Source organism: Cavia porcellus, unplaced genomic scaffold (assembly GCF_034190915.1).
Source record: "Cavia porcellus strain 051 isolate PalLab524CR breed Dunkin Hartley unplaced genomic scaffold, mCavPor4.1 scaffold_17, whole genome shotgun sequence".
NCBI lineage: Eukaryota > Metazoa > Chordata > Mammalia > Rodentia > Caviidae > Cavia > Cavia porcellus.
Genome location: NW_026947500.1, coordinates 45,222,362 through 45,241,442, shown reverse-complemented (window position 1 = coordinate 45,241,442; position 19,081 = coordinate 45,222,362). Strand labels below are relative to the sequence as shown.

The window sequence follows — 19,081 nt, the reverse complement described above, 5'->3', positions numbered from 1 at the left end:
ACCCCGCAGCGGCAGGGACTCTAACTGGCGGTGCAGCGAACTTCGCTTTCCTAACCCAGCTCAGCACCCGCCATCCTCTGGCTTCTAGTGTTCTTTAAGCTTCAGTCCCTTTAAGAAAACCCCGCACAGCGAAGCAGGAAGGGGGAGGTGCCCGCGCACAAGACGGACGTTCGTGAGACCCAATGGGTGTGACCGTCACAGCGATCACGGCCAATAGGCGCGGCGGGGGCGGGGCCTCGCGGCCGAAGCTGGTTCCCGAGACGCGGCGGCCGCGGCTGGGGGCGGGGAGGGGGCGCAGGACCCCAGGCGGGGGTCCCGGAGCCAAGGCACGTGTACCGGGGCGCCGGCGGGGCGCGCGGCCGGGGCGCCCCAGACCTGGGTGGCTCTGGGCTGGCGTGGTGGGGGCGGGGGCGTTGGGCGGGGCGGAGGGCCCGGGGCGCTGCGGCGGGCAGAGGAGCGCAGGCGTTGACCCGGCGGGGGTCGTTAGCCGGGCGGCGCGGGGCCGGGTGCGCCCCCGAGTGCGGGGTCCGGGCCTGTGTTGGTGGCGTCAGACGCGTGCCGGGCGCCGCCGTGGGCCAGGGTGGGGGTCGCCGGGCCCAGGCGGGGGCGGCGGGGTGACGGGATGTGCGGGGCGGCGGCGGGAAAGAGGGTGATCGCGGGGCGCTAGCGGGGTCGGTGGCGACGGCCCGAGTGGGGGCGCGGGGCTGTGGAGCGCGGCGCAGGGGATTGTGGGGGTGGGATCCCGGAAGGAGTCCGAAGGTGAGGCTGGCACAGGAGGAGCGCTGCGGGACCGGGATGCAGGCCGTGGCCCCCTTGAGTTCTGGGTCTGGTTTGTGGAGGAAAGCCGCGGACTGCAGGCCTGGGGCAAGAAAGAGGCCCTGAGCATGGAAGGTTGTGGGCTTAGGTTACCTGGGTGCCTGGGGCTCCTGGGAGGAGATCGCTTTGGGAGGCCAGACACGGAAGGGCCCGTGAGACCCAGCACCCCAGGTAGCCCAGATGCTGTGAAAATGGCTTCCCGGGGCCTCAGGGGCTGCCCCCCCCTCGCAGCCTTTTTTTGTTTTTTTAAGCAGATGAACCGTCAAGATCTGGAACCCGGTTTCAAATCTGCCCCTTTTTTATTTTTTTAATTTATTTTTCTGGCGTGCTCTGTGACCTTGGGCAAATGGTGCTGCCTCTCTGAGTCTGGATTTTCTTTTTTCCATATGGGAAAGGTTCCTCCCCCCCCCAATGTCTGAATGATTAAATAATAATTAGCTCTAATAATAGCTAATGTCAGCTGAGCTTGATGCTTGGGGGTTAATTTCTTTCAACACCCAGGCTCATGGTGAGGCCCATTGTACAGATAAGGAAACCAAGGCCCACTGTTCCAGATTACATCAGCAACACAGGGGATGCCTGCAGAGGGGACTTGAGGGCCACAGGGGATGCTCACCCCCGTCTGTCCCCCAGGGCCAGTTCCCATCCCCCAGCAGCATGGCATCCTGTGCAGAGGAGCCCTCCGAGCCCCCTGCCTTGTCACCTGCTGGGGTTCCCCCGCTTGAGGACTTTGAGGTGCTGGATGGGGTTGAGGATGCGGATGCTGAGGAGGAGGAGGAGGAAGAGGACGATGATGACCTGAGTGAGCTGCCACCACTTGAAGACATGGGGCAGACCCCCACAGAGAAGACTGAGCAGCCAGGGGCACTGGCCCGAGAGTTCCTGGTGTCCTCAGAGCCCGAGCCCGCACAGGACCTGGCCCCAGAAGAGTGGCTGGACATTCTGGGTAAGCTGTGGTGAGGAGAAAGGGGTCCCTGGGGGGTGCTGCAGAGCTGGATGCCCCGGTCCAGGGGTGACCTTGGCCAGACCCTCTGTTCCTTGGATGTGTTTCCCATCTGGGCTGTTTGGATTGAAGTCAGTTACCATCTTGACCACTGACCGGACATCCAGCTCCATTCACATGCACACATGCTCACCCAGAGAGGCTGAGTCACCCACCAGACACAACATAGCCAGCCTGAGATCCCATGCTGTGTCTCCCTTTGGCTGGTTCCCTGCACTTGACTGTTCTGGAGTAGCTGTTTAAGTATAAACTGTCATCAGTGATCACTGTTAGTTTCAGGGATTGAGGCAGTGCTGGGGGACAGACCTAATGCTGTGCTAGGTGAGCCCTCTGCCTCTGAGCTGCACCCCAGCCCCTGGTGTTCTAAATGTGCAGAGAAGAGACTGGGGATTTAGCTCAGTGGCTCAAGCGCTTGCCTGGTAAGCACAAGGTTGTGAGTTCGATCCCGGTACCCCCCCCCCAAAAAAAAAAAAAAAAAAAAAAAAAAGAGAGAGAGAAGGTAAAACTCTCAGGATGTGATGCAGACCTGTGATCCCAGTTCCTGGGGAGGATGAAGCAGGAGGATGAAAAGTGGAAGGTCAGACTGGGCAATCAGCCAAACCCTGCTTAGAAAAGTTAGAAAAAATAAAGTAAAAAAGTTGGAGTAGGGACTGGGGATTTAAGGCACCTGCCTTGCAAGTGTGCAGTCCTGAGTTTGATCCCTAGTACCAAAAAGAAAAAAAAAAAAGTTGTAGTTGTAGCTCAGGGTGAAAGCTCTGAGTTTAACCTCATTATCATACAAAAAGGTACTAACAATGAAAAATGTTGCTCTTAAAATAGCACCAGGTGGGGGCTGGGGATTTAGCTCAGCGGCATAAGCACCTGCCTTTCAAGTATGTGGTTGAGAGTTCGATCCCTGGTATCGATGAAAACGAAAACAGAAAAAAAAAAAAGCACCAGGTGAGCCGGGTGTAGTGGCTCATGCCTGTAATCCCAGCACTTGAGAGGCTGAGGCAGGAGAGGCTGAGGCAGGATGATCCTTGGGAGTTCCAGACCAGTCTGGACTGCAAAGTGAGTTCAAGGCCAGGCTGAACTGCATAGAGAGACCTTGTCTCAAAAAGACAAAAAAATAAATAAATAAAAGCACCAGGTTACGTTTCTAAAGCGCTAATTCTGCACTAGGTTTATGCAGTATCTTGTTTTATTTTTCTAATAACCACAAGGCAGTGCCTACCTTGTGGTACAAAGCACCACAGACTCAGAGAGGCCTGGTACCTGCCCAAGGCCACACAGCCCCCCTGGCTGGTGGGAGACTTAGCAGCTGTTTTCGTGGGCCACATGTGGGCTATGAGGCCATTGTTAGTGTCCAGGGACTTAAGGCCCAAGGACCTGCTGGCTCCCTGGTGGTTCTCAGACTGGATGCTGGCCTTGTCCAAGGTGGGGAACAGTATAAAATGTGGAATATTCCAGAGTCTCCTAGAATGTGCTAGAATGTTCTAGAATAAGGTTGGCTGCCTCCATGGGTGTCTAAGCTTTAAATCAGGGTCAGCTCATTCTTGTGAAACATTTCAGACCAGTGGAATGTGACAGAGCAGGGACATGTTGGGACGTTGGTGACGACAGGCCCTGTCACTCCGTTGAGCTCCCAAGCTCTGTCCTGCTGCAGCCTAGGGAGACCCTTGAGGACGGTGTGGGCTGTCTGCCCTGAGGCCAGTCACCTGCCTGCTCTGTGCATGGTTTCTGTGCATGGTTTCTGGGCAGTCACGTTAGCCCCTGAGGCCATTGTGGGGCCATAACCAGTCCTTCTTGTCCGGTACAGAGGGCACCCGTTTAGTGGCTGTGTGAGGATGGTGTCATCCCTTGTAGATTGCAAGTTGCTGGGACAGCCTGGCTCAGAGCCGTGCTCAGTTCCCAGTAAAATTCAAGGTATCATGCTCTGTGAATCCAGCAAAGGCTGCGTATGCCACGGGTAGGCCATGTGATTACCATATTTCATGCCTGGGTAAACTGAGGCCCAGGGTTGACAGCTGATCTGGAAGAAGTTTTGCTATGTATTTTTTGTGATGTTGGGAACTGAAACCAGAGCTTTCACACAAAGCTACATTCCTGGCCTGTGTTTGTTTTATTTATTTTATCTATTTTTTTGGTACCAGGAATTGAACTCATAACCTCGCACTTGTCAGGCAAGCACTTGCGCTGTTAAGCTAAATCCCTGACCCCATCCCAGCCTATTTTTAATTTTCCTTTTTTTCTTTTCTTTCTTTTTTTTTTTTTTTTTAAAACTCTCTAGGCTGAGCTGGAACTTGTGATGCTCCTGCCTCGGCGTTCCAGAGCATAGGGATCGCAGGTGTGACTACCACACCTGTATTTTAGTTTTCATAAGATAACACCCAGAGTAGCCATGGTTCAGTGCCAGTGTCATCGCCCCAAATCTGCCCCATCTGGCTGGTTGCGGCTCTGTAGTGAATGCTTGCCAAGCGTGCACAAGCCCTGGGTTCATCCCAAGCTCTGCACATGCATGCACATACGTGTGTAGACGAGCCCACACCCAGATGAACATACACAAATCTGCACGAGTCTCCTGTACCATCTGCAGCTGGCATCTGCTGGAAGCTCAGCTTGGGTCCCAAGCCAGGGAGTACCCTGTCCCCCTTTCCCAGCCACCTACTGACTTCGCTGTCCCCACCCTGGACTCTGGCAGGAAATGGTCTGTTGAGGAAGAAGACGCTGGTCCCAGGTCCCCCTGGCTCAAGCCGCCCGACCAAGGGCCAGGTGGTGACAGTGCAGCTGCAGATGTCACTGGAGAATGGCACGCGGGTGCAGGAGGAGCCGGAGCTGACCTTCACCCTGGGCGACTGCGATGTTATCCAGGTGGGGCACAGGGTAGGGGGATGGGCAGTGGTGGGTGGGGTGGTCTCTGAGGACTTGGCACGCCTGACCCTCCCTGCTGGCCCTGGCCCAGGCTTTGGACCTCAGCGTGCCCCTCATGGATGTGGGTGAGACGGCCATGGTCACTGCTGACTCCAAGTACTGCTATGGCCCCCAAGGCAGGTGAGCGCCACATGGGCTCCCGTCCTCTCCCCGAGGTCCCTTCCTCATCCTCTCTGTGCTCCCATGCACAGGAGAGTAAACTGAGGCCTAGGGAAGGAAGCTGCTTGCTGAATCTTGCAGCCCAGGGCACCGGCTGTGGGTCTAGGACCCCTGGCCCTAAGTGGCCCCCCCCCACCCCCCCAGCAGGAGCCCCTACATCCCCCCACACGCAGCGCTGTGTTTGGAGGTAACCCTGAAGACCGCGGTGGATGGGCCTGACCTGGAACTACTCACGGGCCAGGAGCGTGTGGCGCTGGCCAACCGGAAGCGCGAATGTGGCAATGCCCACTACCAGCGTGCGGACTTCGTGCTGGCTGCCAACTCCTACGACCTGGCCATCAAGGCCATCACCTCCAGCGCCAAAGGTGACTGGCGGGCGCCCTGGCCTCCCTTGGGCCTGTAGCTGAGCCAGCATCTCCCAGGCCAGTGGGGAAGGCGGGAGGGTCCTGGGTGGGGTAGGGCAGGCAAGGTGGCATTGGTGACCCTGCTGACCGCTGTGTCCTGCAGTGGACATGACGTTCGAGGAGGAGGAGCAGCTGCTGCAGCTGAAGGTCAAGTGTTTGAACAACCTGGCAGCCTCACAGCTCAAACTGGACCACTACCGTGCCGCCCTGCGCTCCTGCAGCCTGGTGCTGGAGCACCAGCCGGACAACATCAAGGCGCTCTTCCGCAAGGGCAAGGTGGGGTGGCTGCTGCCCCATCTCTTACTAGCCGCGAGACCTTCCCCAGCTGCTTGCCACTTTACGTCCCAGCTAGCCCCGTCCTGTTTGCTTCTGAGCCAGCTCCTGCCCCAGGGCCTTTACATGGCCACACCTCTGTCCAGTTGTGCACTCCTGGATGCCTGGTCCAGTTCCGGGCTTCTGTCTTGTCTCCTTTCTGGGGCTACAGCCCATGGCCTCAAAGACACTGGGAAAGTGCTCACCCTGAGCAGCACCTGCAGTTCTCACAGGCCTTTAATCCTAGCCAAAGACACTGAGGCACAGATACTGTGAGAGGCCCAAGAGGGGCTCCCTCAGCCTCCCCGTATCAGGTGCCTGTGTGTGCAGAGAATCACAGGATTCCAGGGATTGATGAGTCTGGTAGCTGTAGGAGCCGTGGGACACCTGCTGGTTGAATGTGACAGAAACAAACAGGTGGCAGTGGAAAGGAGCGGTCGTTGGTCTGTGCAGCCGCCAGTCTATGGACACCTGGCTGGAGTGACTGGATCTGGGCGCAGTGTTCTGGGAATGTCTTGTGTGCTCAGGCTCCCTCTCGGGCCCTCTGCTCTTGGGGTGACCGAGCCGCTTGTTCCCCACTGCCAGGCCCCCAGGAAGAAGCTGCGGGCTCTTACCTTCCCACCCTGGGCGCCCCACCTCCGGTGGGCCAGGCCCACAGGGTTCCACAGCCACGCACCCTCCCTGCACAGGTGCTGGCGCAGCAAGGCGAGTACAGTGAGGCCATCCCCATCCTGCGGGCAGCACTGAAGCTGGAGCCCTCCAACAAGGTGAGCGTCTGCTCTGCGCCTGCGTGGGCATCACGGCCCTGCCCTGTTGGTGGCTCCTGGGGGCGGGGCACGGTGGGACCCTGGGTGTCCTGCCACCCCAGCTGGGGCTGCATCACTGCCTCAGTTCCCCCACAGACCATCCACGCTGAGCTCTCGAAGCTGGTGAAGAAGCATGCGGCTCAGCGGAGTACAGAGACCGCCTTGTACCGGAAGATGCTGGGCAACCCCAGCCGGCTGCCCACCAAGTGTCCCAGCAAGGGTGCCTGGGTGAGCTGGGGATGTGGGGAGACGTTTGGATAAGGTTTTGATGTACATGTAGGAGTTTGGTAGATGGAAAAAGATGGCCAGGCAATGCTGGTTTGGATTTCATTGGGAAGAGAGTTCTCAGAAACTTGTCTGCATCCTCTCGAGCCTTCTGAGCGTCCCTCTGTCCCTCTGTCCACAGTCTATCCCATGGAAGTGGCTGTTTGGGGCAACTGCTGTTGCTCTGGGGGGTGTGGCACTCTCTGTGGTCATCGCTGCCAGGAACTGATCACCCAGGTGTCCACTACCACCTCAGCATACCATGAACCCCACCCTGTCCTGCATCCCCTAGGCTCCCTGCCTGCTGCCTGCCCTGGCCCAGCTCCTCCTCCAGGCCAGGGCAGCAAGGATGGGATCTCGAGGCCTGGCGAGTGGGATGAGGTCCTGGGAGGGTGGTGAGGTGCGGCCCGGAAGGAGGGAGCCAGTGGGGGGCTCCCCTGCTCCTTTAGACCAGCTCCCTGCCCCCACCCTGTTCACAGGGTCAGCCCTCAGTTTCTCCTCTGCAACTGGGGGGCGGTCCCCCAGTTCCCCCAGCACCTTGCCCTTTCACCCGCCTGTTTCCCCATCCAGCCCCCCACAATGAAATAAAGCCTCCCACCTGCACTGCTGAGCTTCCTTCTTGTTGCCTGGGTCGGCTGGGTTACTCAGCACTGGCACATGGGTTCTGCCTCCCACGTGGCCGAGTGAGCCCTGTACATGGTTTTAACTCCACCTGCAAGAGGGAAGAGAGCCGGGACATTGGGAGGACTGTGAACCTTTAGGTAGGCTTATAGGACATGGCCAGGGGCCAGGGAAGGCCCCCAGGCGTGCCATGTTTTTGAGACCTTGGTGACCATGAGCTGCCTGAGCACTGATGACAGTGCAGGAGCCCTGGGCCTCAGCCACATGGTGGTCCAAGGTGGACCTGGGGTCCCTGAGACCTTTAAGGGAGTTGGGGTATCTCCCTGTCACTACCAGATGGCTGGAGCCAGTCCCCGAGCCTTCCCCGAGACCTTGGGTACAGGGGTACCTCATCCCAGCCGCCTCACCACTCAGGGCTGTGCAACCAGCCTATCTCCAGGCTGGAAGAGAAAGGGTCTTCCTGGTCACCGGGACCCCCCGCCTCCTCTGGTGTGACAGTCCCCAGGCTGTGCAGGGTAGTGCTATCAGCCAGGCCCATTTCTGCCCAGTGCACATCTAGCTTGGTGGCATCTGAGGCAGGCTGTGGCCCCGTTGTCCAGGCTGGCCTTCCCCTCCCTGTCCTGCTTCAGCCCCTGAGGGTGGGCATACTTATATGGGCAAGGTGACCACACCTGCCATCCCAGCAGCCATTCGAGCCTGAGGTGGGAGGACTGAAACTGTGAGCCTAGCATGGGCAACTAACTTAGCGACTTGGCGAGTCCTGGCCTCAAAAAATTAAAAGGGGCTGTGTACGTAGTGCTAAGTGAAGCCTTGGGCTTTGTTCCCCAGCCCCACAAAACCAGAAACAGTGGAGTGACTGGGTGTGTTTAAGATGCACTCACTGTAGTGCAGACTGGCCTCAAACTCACAGCGATCCCCCTGCCTCAGCCTCCCAGGTGCTGGGATGAGGCGTGTGATACTGTACCAGGCAAGGTGGCATGTTACTGCCACTTGAGGTGGAGTCTGCTGGGTTGCCTAGGCTGGCATCAAACTCCTGTTGCCTTGGCCTCTTAAACAGCATCCCCAGCTTGGCACAGGGGTGGTGCTGGTCTGCTGTTTACTTGGCTCAGCTGGTTGGGTGGTGAGAGGTCAGAGCATGGGCTGTGGGCCAGCATCCTAGCCAAGGTCTAGTGCCCCCACCTGGGCAGTGACAGTGGGGGTTATTACCTGCACAGCAGATCAGTAGGATTCGGCTCTGGGCCCAGGAGGCAGTACCAAATGGCCAGTTCCCTTTATGCACTCAGCATACTCTTAAGATGCTAAACTGCTGGAGCTGACCTTAAACTTGTGATCCTCCTGCCTCAGCCTTCCAGAGTGCCAAGATTACAGTGTGCTCTACCACATCTATATATTTTTTTAATTTTATTGTGGGGGAGGACAAGATGGTATGTTTCCCAGGTTGGTTTCAGCCTCCTGAACCCACGGGATCTTCCTGCCTCAGCCTCCTGAATCCAAGGGATCCTCCTACCTCAGCCTCCCAACTAACCGCACTGTAGTTGTGCACCACCATGTGGGCCTGTTTGCTGCTGGGGATGGAATCCAGGGTCTGGGGGTGCTAAGCAGTATCCTGCCACTGAGCAGCAGCCTCACCCTATGCCAAGGCCTTGCTGTTGTCTAATGGTGTGTAACAGCTAATGTTGGACGAGCATGGGTTTCTCTGTTAGGGAAAAATGTTCCTGGTTAGGGCTAGAGCCATGGTGCTTTGCTCAACACTTCAGCCTGTGGCCGGTGGAGTGCCAAACCTGGAACCCAGGGGCCCAAGGGCAGGGCAGAGTACAGGAGGAGTGCACTGGGTCGGGGAGGTCCGAGTTGCAGCCTCACTGCCCCAACCCTGTCTTCCCCAATGTGCATCTCGGTTACCCTGAGAGGATGCCGGGCCCCGAGCTGCATCAGGGCAGCAGCCATACTGACGGCTGCCCTGGTCTAGGTTACACAGATGGGGAGGAGGACCCAGGTTTCCAGCAGCTGGGATGGCAGGGTCCCAGAAGTCCCTGCTCAGTGGCACGGGGAGGCTCAGGCTGACCCCAGCTCTGACTTCCTATGGGCTAGTGACAGAGATATGGGTAAAACCAGGTGGTCCTGTGGGATGTAGTCTAGCCACCTCCCTGATGGTCAGCCTGGTCTGTGACTCTGCAGTTCTGTGCCCGGATTTAGAACCCAAAGGAGAAAAATCTGTTCCCGTGCGCTGGGGTGTGGCCCAGAGGGAGAGAGTTTACTAAACATGCACCAGGCCCTGGCCTCTGTCAACAGCACTGTAAACCACAGAATGCCATGTGCATGAATATTCCCAGGTGCCACTAAGGAGGGTGAGAAAGCAGAGGCAACTCAGATGTCTCTTAATAGGTGAGTGAATAAACAAAATGTGACTCATACATACGTCCACAAGGTGGAATATTGTTCTGTCATGAAAAAGGGAAGAGGAGCCTGGCATGGTGGTACATAACCTGTAATCCTAGCACTTGAGAGGTTGAAGCAGATTATTGTTGGAAGCCAGCCTGAACTACGTATGGTGAGACCTAATTCAAAAAAACCAAGGGAGGATTAAAACCTCCCCACAAAACAAGGTACTGATATATATTATGAGGATAAGGAACCTTGAAGATAAAAATGATATGAGATGAAAGGTGAATCCAAAGATAAAGAGCAGACTATTGGCAGCTAGGTGCTAGGAGATGGGATAGTTGGGCTGGGAGAGGTGCAGTAATGACTTTGTGAATATAGTAAAGGCCATTAAACTGTAGTGTCAGAGGGAAAATGAATAAATAAAACACTCTGGCCTTGTGTGGTGGTGCACGCCTGTAATTCCAGCTCTATGGGAAGCGGAGGTGGGAAGATTGCAAATTGGAGCCCAGCCTGTCCATTTACTGACTTACGGAGACCCTATCTCAAATGGAAAGATAAGCCAGGTGTGGTGCTGCATGCCTGTAATCCCAGCATTCCACAAGCTGAGACAGGAGGGTCACGGGGAGTTCAAGGCCAGCCTCCACTACTTAGCAAAAGGCTATCTCAAAAAGAAAAACAAAAGGCTGGTTATGTACAGCTCAGTGTCAAAGCGCTAGGTTAGTAAGCAGACAAAACCCAAAAACATACAAACAAAACAAAGTTAAAGGCCCCCAGTTCCATCCCCAGCAGCAAAACAACACTACAAAAAAAAAACCCCAGCGAAGCTGTGTTTTGGGAATGGCGCTGTGAGTCCACCATGGGTGAGGCCTGTGGGGACTGGGTTTCGGCCTCCGGGAAGTCTCTGGTCCTAGGAAGTTTCCCGGATCTTCCCACCTTTCCCTCAGCCCCACCGCCGGGAATGCCAGCCTCCCACCTTAAGGGAAGCCACATCGGCCCAACCCAGCGTCCAATGCGCGCCTCCTTTCCGAGGCCACGCCCAGCCGTCAGGCCAACCTCGAGTCCCGCCTACCATGCGCCCTCTCCGTGGCTTTCTACCCAAACCAAAGACAGAAGGCCCCAAAGAGCGCATAAATAACACATACGTCACGGCTCGTTGGGCGGGGTTTCGACACGGTGTCCAGTCAGGCTTATGAATACTATGTGGAGGCGGGGCCTGGAGGGGGTGCGCGTGGGAAGGCGGGGTTACAGCGCGGAAGTGGCTACCTCTAAGGACTGAAGGGGTGGGGCCATCTGTGAATTATGAATATACAGTAGGTGGGGGCGGAGACTGTGGGGCTGTCGGGCACGCCAGGGGCATGATCATCTATCTGTGTGTCATGAATAATGCAGCACGTCGGCGCGCCGTAGGGCAGTGACTGTTGGCTCGGTGGGATCATGGGGCGTGGCCAACCGCACCTCATGAATAATGCAGCGCGTCGGCGAGTGGTGGGGCGTGGCGTGGCGGGCGCGCCGGTGCTAGAGCAGGGAGGGGGGGCGGAGGAGCGATGGTCGCAAGATGGCGGCACTGAAGGAGGCTAGGAGCTACGGGCTATCGTGCGGGCGAGTGAGCGACGGCAGCAAGGTGTCTGTATTCCACGTGAAGCTCACAGACAGCGCCCTGAAGGCCTTCGAGAGCTATCGCGCCAGCCAGGTGAGCGGCGCGAAGTCCTATGCGGCGGGTGCGGATGGCGGGGGCCGTGGGCCGGCCTCTCGCGCCTGGCCGGAGAGCGCGGGGCCAGGGGCCGCTGGGAGGTCGGGGCTCGCGGGCGCGGCGTGAGCGCGGGTCCCGAGCGCGGCGACCTCGGCCCTCATGGAACCGGGGCGACAGGGGCGGGCGCCGACCCTCGGGCGCTGGGGTCCGAGGTTCTTCTAGGGGCTCCGGGCTGTGCTGTCTGGCCTGGTACCTGGGTAGGGTCCGTGCGCACCTGGCGGGGCTGGGCGGGGACAGCGGCGCGCTGGGTCGGTGCCAGTGGGGGCGCCCGGATGGGAAGGTGGGATGGCAGCGTCCGTATTTTGGGAAGCTGCTCTAATGTCCTGGACCCCTCAGGGTGGGGGACTGTTGTTGGGGTACCTGAGGACCCGGAAATCTGGGTGTGCGCCGGATGTGTGCGGCTTTCCTGGAGACCCCTCGGTTTGGGTCCACTGTGGACACTTGGAAGGGGTGGATTGGGCAGAAACTGACAGCTGCCCCCCCCCCCCCGGTCATCTCTGAGGAGAGGCAGCGTTTGACGGGAGCAGTCCGTAACGCTTCCCCAAGGCGCGTGTGTTGGGGGCGTCCCTGGCCGCGATACCTTTCTCAGTCTGGGCGTCCACGGCTGAGCCCAGCTCACACCCTCGGGGCCGCTTTGGCCCATCCCGGGAGCTCTGAGACCTTTCCGTTCTGTTCACCTGGCTGGGGAGAGGGGCGCGGTTGGCGTGGATCCCTTGGGGCCTGACTTTCGGGCACATCTGGCGCCGCAGCTAGAAGACCCGCGTCTTCCCATTTCTGGTTGTGTCATGGAACCGGCCGACTCTGCCCGAGAGGGGGACAGAAGTTGCTTGATGGCCTGCGGTCAGGACCCGAGGGGAAGTGGTTGGGGAGTACTGTGCCACCTTTCCTGGAAAGTGGGGCTCCGTGATCGGAAGGCAGCTCAGGCAGGCCCTTTGCGTGCCTGCGTGCGAGCGTGCGCTGGCCGTGGGGGGGCCTCGGGTGGGTGAGCAGAGTAACTCGGAAGGAATGCAGCTTTCTTCCTGCCCTGGACTTGTTCAGCACCATTAGCTCAGCCGGGAATTGCTCCTGATTTGTGTTCCCTGGAGTAGCTGGAGCCCACCCCTCCAGCGTCTGCCCTTTGCCTTGCGCAGCTTCCTCTTCCTCCCACTGGCTCAGCGCTCCCCTTGGTAGAACGGGGAATTTCTTCTTTTTTGGAAGAACTAGTTCTCACCTTGTCAGAGATTCCCCACACTGAGGCTAAGGCGCCCCTGCAGGTGAGGAGGAGCAGGCGACAGTGATGTTGGGGGGGGGGGGCGTGTGTGTGTGTGTGTGTGTGTGTGTGTGTGTGTGTGTTTGTGTGGCGGTGACCAAGCTGAGCTTCTCTTCCTGGTGGAAGTCCAGGCTGGAGTTGTTTCCCCTGGGCCATGGTGACTTATCCTGCTGGAAGGCGGCTTCCCAGAAACAGGGCAAGTAAGCACGCCTATGGCATCAGTGAGGTTAACTTGGTACCTGGCCATTTGCTGGGCTCCTGCAAGGGGACCAGGACCCCCCATCCTTCACCGCCCCCTCCCCGCCAGCCAGGAAAGCCTGCCCGTGGCCACCTTGTGCCATCACGCTGCTATTTTTAATTTCGAGTGTGGGTTACATCCCCCTGCTAAGCTGGCTCTTCCTCGAATAAGGCGGAATGTGGCAGCAGACTGGTTGAGCATGTCCATTCCAGACCCCAGCCATGGACAACAGTGATCCTTTACCCACCCAGGACGGGCCCCCTGGGAGGGCAACTCCAGCTGTTGTTCCCGGAGCCAAGGCTACTTGAAGCCCTCGGGTGACCGGGAAGTGTATTGGTTGTTTACAAAACCTCGTGTTCCCAATTCTGTCAGCCAGCAGGCAGTTTTCCTTTTCTGTTTCTCAGCACTGTGGATGGGGTACTTATTTGTTTACTTTTGGTACTAGGTATTGAACTCAGGTGCCCTCTGTCACAGTGCCACATCCCCAGCCCTTTTGAAACAATTTGGGACCATCTTGCTATGTTACCCAGATGAGACCAAAACTTGCCATCCTCCTGTCTCAGCCTCACAAGGTGCGGGTTTACAGGCATGCACTGCTGTGCTTGGCTTATTGTAGCATTTTAATTGCAAAAGCGCTTTCGTGAATTCCAGTGAGGACAGGTGTTGAAAGGAGCTCGCCCTGCTATGGCATTTTGTCTGCGGCTCCTGGGAGCTGTGGTGGCTTCTGTCCAGGCAGGGCCGGTTTAGGGTGGAGTCCTGCGTGCATGGTGCCTGTGCATGTGGTGCCCTGCCAGGTTGGGGCGTGGAGGGAGGAAGGAGGGCAAGCATATCTTCCCAGGACCGTGTCACTCACCTGTTTGGGGAAGTGTCCCCTGACCACCTGAGGAAGTAACCCAGCCAGAGCACCTGACTGCACAGCCTGGGCTGTTTCCTGTTGGGGCTTGGATGGCTTGGGTGATCTGTGATGGTCAATACTAGAAAGGAAATGGGGGAGTGAGGTGGGAGGGCAGGTGTCCCATGGGTGTTGCTGGGAGATGATACCTGTGGTCTCCATGCACAGGTTGGGTGACACAGGTCAAGGGAATGGCCCTGTAAAGGGAAGGGGGACTGAGGGTGCTGTCCAGGTGCTAGGTGCCTGCTGGCTGAGATTGCTGCGGCACCCGGAGCTGTAACCAGGTTGCTGCCTGCTACTTGGCAGGCGACACTGTGTGGTGGCAGAGCTGCCTCTCTCTTAGCCCAGGTCCTGCCTGGCACAGCTCTTCCTGGGCAGGTGCCTGCTGGGGCCTCTCCTGCGAGCACTTCTGTGGTGCAAGGCCCCAGACAGTGCAGTACGTGTATGGGAGGCTGGCTCCCAGTCTCACTTTACCAGGGGGCAGACGAGGCTCTGTGACAGCGTCACCACCCTTGTGGTCCTGAACTGTATCCTATCCTGTGTTCCCCGGTGGCAGAGGTGCTGCATGGCAGGCACAGCTCTAAGGTGCACTGCAGGCCTGAGAAGCAGCGTGATGCTACTGGCTCCAAACACTGTGACAGCACAGCTTCTTCCAGTCACCAGCAGCATCTGCTGTGCCCTGCTCCTGAGAGAGCCAGGGGTGGCAGTTGAGCAGGCAGGTGCGAGTGTTGCCAGGGGACCTCTGCTGGGGCAGTGACAGCCAGGCCCAGCCAGGGTGTGGCAGTCTGTGCCTGGCTTCGGCTTGCCCATCTTAGAGGGCGTGGGGGCCTTCCAGAGGGCTGGAGATGCAGGGTAGGCCAGGTTAGAGCTGGGGCTCTCCAGGAGGTGGGCAGGGCCAGCGTGAGCCTGGGCACCATTGACCCTTGACTGTGCCCCTGGACCTGCCGGGCCACTGTACGTGTGTGTAAACAGAGGCGCGGGAGAGCTGGCCCTCTGTTGACTCACGGCAGGCCAGAGTTCATCACCCTGTGAGCAGTTCGGACGTCACACCAGGATTGTGACACTGCCACCACTGGCAGGCCTGCAAGGAGGACCAGCCGCTTGACAAACAAGTCTGAGTGCAGCTAGACATGCGGTTGAGCATTGTGCCTGCCAGGGCCTCCCTGCCGTGGGCTTGGGGGCTGCTCCCGCCATTTCTATCTTTGCTACCTACAGTGGCAAATTTTTCCCTGGATCTCCTTGGCCGGGGAGTCTCATGGCTTGGACTCATGGAATCTCGTTTCCAGTTGGCAGCAGAGGGACACTTGGAACCATACCTGGTACCTCTGATCCACAGGTGTGCAGGTGGGCGTCATGTTAGTTGTTGAAGCTTGCATCAAGATGGGCTGTCTGGGGACACCTCGTGGGGGCAGTGAGGGCAGGGATCTGGGTCCATGGGACATGGCCTGTACAGAGCCGCTGCTGCTACTGATAGCCTCCTGGGTCCCAGGGACACCTCTGTGCCTTCCCACAGCCCTGGAGTCCAGGGATGTTCACAGGGGTACCAGAGCTGTGTAAAAGAAGCCATGTATGAGCAAGGCACTCTCCTGCCTCTGCGGCGTAAGCAGGACAGCAGTGCTGCGAGCCTGCTGAGCAGACGCCTCTCCGCTCCTGCCTCTGGGCAGAGGCAGAGGCAGTTCCCTTCTCCGTGGCTGTCCTCCTGCATGATGACGTGCTCATGTGATTCGGTCTCCTTTCTCTTTCCTGTGCTAGATAAGCTCTGTTTCTTTTTTGCTTTTCCTTTTTCTGTTTTTTAGAGCAGTGTCTCCCTCTACAGTGCAGGCTGACCTTGAACTCACTATGTAGCCCAGGCTGGCCTTGAACTCACAGTGATTCTGCTACCTCCGCCTCCCGAGTGCTGGGATGACAGGCGAGCACTGCCATGCCCGGCTAAGCCCTGTTTCTTGCTTTCCTCATTAACTGTTTGTTTTTTTAAATACTGGAGCTGGAACCCAGAGTCTTTACATTCCACTGTGTCCCCAACCCCTTTTTTTTTTTTTTTTTGTCTTTTTCCTTTTTATCGGTACCAGGGATCGAACTCACGACTGCCTGCTTTCAAGGCAGGCGCTTATGCCGCTGAGCTAAACCCCCAGCCCCCCAACCCCTTTTTTTTAATCACAAGCAGGATGTTGCCAGGCTGCCCAGGCCAACTTCCCATACCACCCTCCCGCCTCAGCCTCCCGAGTGCTGGGTTTGCAGCTTCCTTTTTATCCGCTGTCTCCAGGAGGTACTTCTGCTGAGCTCTGGGTCCAGGGTGGAGGTGTCAGTGGAGTGTGTGCGGCTGCAGTGACACCAGCCTTGAAGGGTCATTCCAGAGTGCTGCCTTTGTCCCTGAGCTGGCATCCTATATGTGCTGCATAGGATTTCAGCAGACGGAACCGCTCTGAGGACCAGAGCCTCTGTCCTTGAGCTGTTCCTTTGGTTGGGTAGTCAGGTGCCAAGTGTCCCCATGGGTGGCCAGCCCAGTGGCACTTTGTGGACCGAGGTGCTCTGAGGCCCAAGCTAGATGGAGAGGCTACACTTATAAGCAGCACACGGGTCAGCATCACTCCGGATTGTGCTTGGCTGCCATAGCCCGGTCTCCATTCGTGGTCTGCAGTGTGGCTCTGTCTCCGGGCACAGAGGCTGGGCTCACACCTGCCAGCAGTTCTGTCTTCAGTGGGTGTGACATGGCCCCACAGTGTCTCAGAGTCCCCTCTGCATGGTGGGGTGCAAGTACAGGGCCCACAGAGCCTGGCGCCTGGTTGGATGGGGATCAGTGACACAGGAGTGTGTGGTCACCGTGGCAGACTCTGGCGCTGTGGCACTCAGTGGCTTCAGAAGGGTTGCCTGTACCCAGGTGAGGGATGGGGCGTGGTGGGCCTGGGGCAGTGCTGCACTGTGTGACAGCCAGTGGCTAAGTGACAGCCACCTGCCATGGAAGCCCGGAAGTGGGACCTGGCTTCTGTTGGGACTCAGTGGTCTTGGGGCGTTGAGTCAGAGTGAGCCTTGGTGGTCCCCAGACACAGGGCACAAGGGCTGGGCCTCTCTTCCCACAGCCTGGCAGGTGGAATGCCAGGGGCACAGGGGCCAAGGCTGGGGCCAACATGCAGACAGAAACATATATGTGAGTCTTGCCATGCATGACTGGCACCACAGGTGACTTGTGAGCCCCAGGGTGAGGCTCAGCCTTGAGCATTAGCCTGTTCGTGTGAAGCCCTGGCTTCATCCCAAGCGCTGCAGAAGAGACAGTGAAATCTGAGAGCTCGGCAAGGTGGACAGTGCAGGGCTGCTGTGCGCCCTTGGCACCCTGCCCTTGGACCTCCAGCCTTTGCTGGGTATCAGGAAGGATGGGGCTCTGGGTGCCCCGGCCATCCAGCACTGCAGCTGTGTGTGCCAGGGTCCTGATCGTGCAGGACCTCTACCCTGTGCCTGGGGACCCCAACGGACGGTTCTCTGTTCCTGGAGGTCCCTTTTTCCTTTTCCTCTTTCTAGTGAACAGTGTCCCTTGAGGCCCACTCAGCTTACAACTGGGGACTAGTTGTTCCCTGTGTAGGGCACAGGGCCGCTGGGCAGTGGGCAGTCTGCCTCTGCCACCAGGGCTACAGTGTCCTAGTCTGCATCTCGGGGCAGCCCTGTTGTCTGTCCACTTGGCCCACCCGAACCACAGCTGCCCGCCTGCTTGTCACCCTGTGAGCCAGGCAGATCTGGGGACTGATGCCAACCACACGGGGGCCACAGCAGGCTCATTGTGTGCTGTGAGGGCTGCATGTGTCTTTGTGAGCAGAGTGTTACCCAGACGCGGCTGCACCCAAGGACATGTCCTCTCATGGGGAAGGCGGCCGGATGCTGGCCTAACACGTCTGGCTCAGGTGACAGGAAGTTGTGGCCTGCTATGGCACCACTATCCTGAGGCCCTGTGCAGCCATGGGGTCCAGGGCCAGAGACCTCAGAGGTCGCTTTGTGCCATCGCTCTCACTTGCAGGGGACACCTGGCAGGTGACATGTTCCTGAGGCTGGTGGGCAGCAGAGACAGAAGCAGGCCTCAGCCAAGGGTGTCCCTGCGGGACCTGCTGCCTCTTGCCCGAAGGTCCGTGCGTCTCATGAGCTTCTCAGGGATGGTGACCAGGCTGGTGTACCTCCCAGTGAGACCAGATGTTTTTATGTGATCTCTCTGTGACCTTTGGAATTGGAAGCAATGCACAGTCACACACAGGCCGGATGGAATGAGTGGTGACCAGTCCCTGGTGACCAGTGACAGGCCTCTCGGGTCAGTGGTGGCTGCAGTGTGAAGCAGCCTGGGTAGAGGCTGGCGGCTGGACCTGGTCGGATTCACAGGGCCCCTGTCCCTGGCTCACTAAGTTGGTGGCTTGGCATCCTCCAAGGCAGTTTAGAGAGAGCAGGCTCGCTTGGTCACATGAGCATTTCCCAGCTGTGCACTTGCGACTGGCAAGAACTCAAGGTGGCAGACCTGTCCTTCCATGCCGACTCCCCAGGATGCAGGGCCCAGGAGGCCAGGTGCAGCCCGATAGCAGGTAGCAGTGTTCCCTCCTTAGGAGCTGCACACAGGGGTTTGGGACAGGTGTGGCTGTCGATGACACCCTGTTGGTGCCCAGTGGCTTCCTGGGGTCTCTAGGGAGCAGTGGAACCCAGTGTTTGTCTCCCTCTGTGGTCAGCCCTCCTCAGGGAGTGTGACTGTCAGGCCCTGCAGGCCAGGCAGTAGGGGTCTTGGGGCTGCTTGCTGAGGGCCCAGAGGTCCAGGCCAGCAGAGCCTTTTCCAGGTGTTCCCGTCACCCTGCCTGCTTGTTCCAGGGAAGTGTGCTCAGTTCCGGGTAACCTCTGGCAAGCAGGCAAGCTGGACAGCCAGACCTCACGCTGGTGCTGAGATGTGGCCACTTGTTCCCTGCCCATCACCCGGACCGCATGTGCCAAGCCCACAAACCTAGAAGTGTGGCTGCATCTGCAGGTGTCTTACTTTCTCATCCCTGGAAGGAGGAAATGGTTTATCCGCTCAGTTTGAGGAGCTTTCTCTCAGTAGTGAGTGGCTGGCTCTAAGACAAGTGGCCTGTCAGAAGGGAAGCAGAGATAGCAAGGGAGGAGGAGGACCGGCACGTTCTGGGCCACACCCCAGTGACCGCCTCCTCCACTGGGCTCCACCTCCCAGTGGCACAGTTGGCTGTTAATGTGTCCGGGCACAGCCCCTAGTGAATGTCACAGCCCCAGATCTAGCCACTCCCATAAGCCCTGCCAATGAGCT

General features: G+C 58.2%; 2 protein-coding genes and 1 long non-coding RNA gene across 9 annotated transcripts in view; 2 read left to right on the top strand and 1 right to left on the bottom strand.

Annotated features, from left to right (window-relative positions):
- Positions 1 to 213: 213 nt before the first annotated feature.
- Fkbp8 (FKBP prolyl isomerase 8) lies at positions 214 to 7,277 on the top strand. 5 transcript variants are annotated; one of them, XM_005001609.4, is made up of 9 exons: positions 214 to 326; positions 1,450 to 1,762; positions 4,500 to 4,669; positions 4,761 to 4,849; positions 5,036 to 5,253; positions 5,396 to 5,568; positions 6,294 to 6,371; positions 6,507 to 6,638; positions 6,817 to 7,277. In XM_005001609.4, the coding sequence occupies exons 2-9, from the start codon at positions 1,474 to 1,476 to the stop codon at positions 6,901 to 6,903; spliced, it is 1,236 nt and encodes a 411-aa protein (XP_005001666.2). In that variant the 5' UTR covers positions 214 to 326; positions 1,450 to 1,473; the 3' UTR covers positions 6,904 to 7,277. The 5 variants fall into 5 exon arrangements, with proteins under 5 accessions (XP_005001666.2, XP_013002970.1, XP_063084079.1 ...); XM_013147516.3 differs by having other exon boundaries at positions 5,033 to 5,253; XM_013147518.3 differs by lacking the exon at positions 214 to 326 and adding an exon at positions 461 to 580 and having other exon boundaries at positions 5,033 to 5,253.
- Positions 6,821 to 10,923, bottom strand: LOC134470959 (uncharacterized). The gene is made up of 2 exons (XR_010040248.1): positions 10,820 to 10,923; positions 6,821 to 7,386 (listed from the first exon to the last, which is right to left on the bottom strand). It is a non-coding gene; the product is annotated as an uncharacterized LOC134470959 (long non-coding RNA).
- Positions 10,924 to 11,173: 250 nt separating this feature from the next.
- The window catches only part of Ell (elongation factor for RNA polymerase II), a 29,128-nt gene continuing 21,220 nt past the window's right edge, over positions 11,174 to 19,081 (top strand). For all 3 annotated transcript variants that reach the window (XM_063227999.1, XM_003465192.5, XM_063228000.1), the window contains exon 1: positions 11,174 to 11,367. In XM_063227999.1, coding sequence (XP_063084069.1) covers positions 11,233 to 11,367 — 135 coding nt within the window. In that variant the 5' untranslated portion in view covers positions 11,174 to 11,232. The remainder of the gene's footprint in view (positions 11,368 to 19,081) is intronic.

What these genes read in the sequence shown, in the direction of transcription:
- Fkbp8 (XM_013147516.3), top strand. Translation starts at nt 1,474, where the DNA reads ATGGCATCCTGTGCAGAGGAGCCCTCCGAGCCCCCTGCCTTGTCACCT. An exon ending in TGCTATGGCCCCCAAGGCAG is followed by an intron (nt 4,850 to 5,032) that starts GTGAGCGCCACA and finishes CCACCCCCCCAG; the next exon opens with CAGGAGCCCCTACATCCCCC. An exon ending in CGCTCTTCCGCAAGGGCAAG is followed by an intron (nt 5,569 to 6,293) that starts GTGGGGTGGCTG and finishes CTCCCTGCACAG; the next exon opens with GTGCTGGCGCAGCAAGGCGA.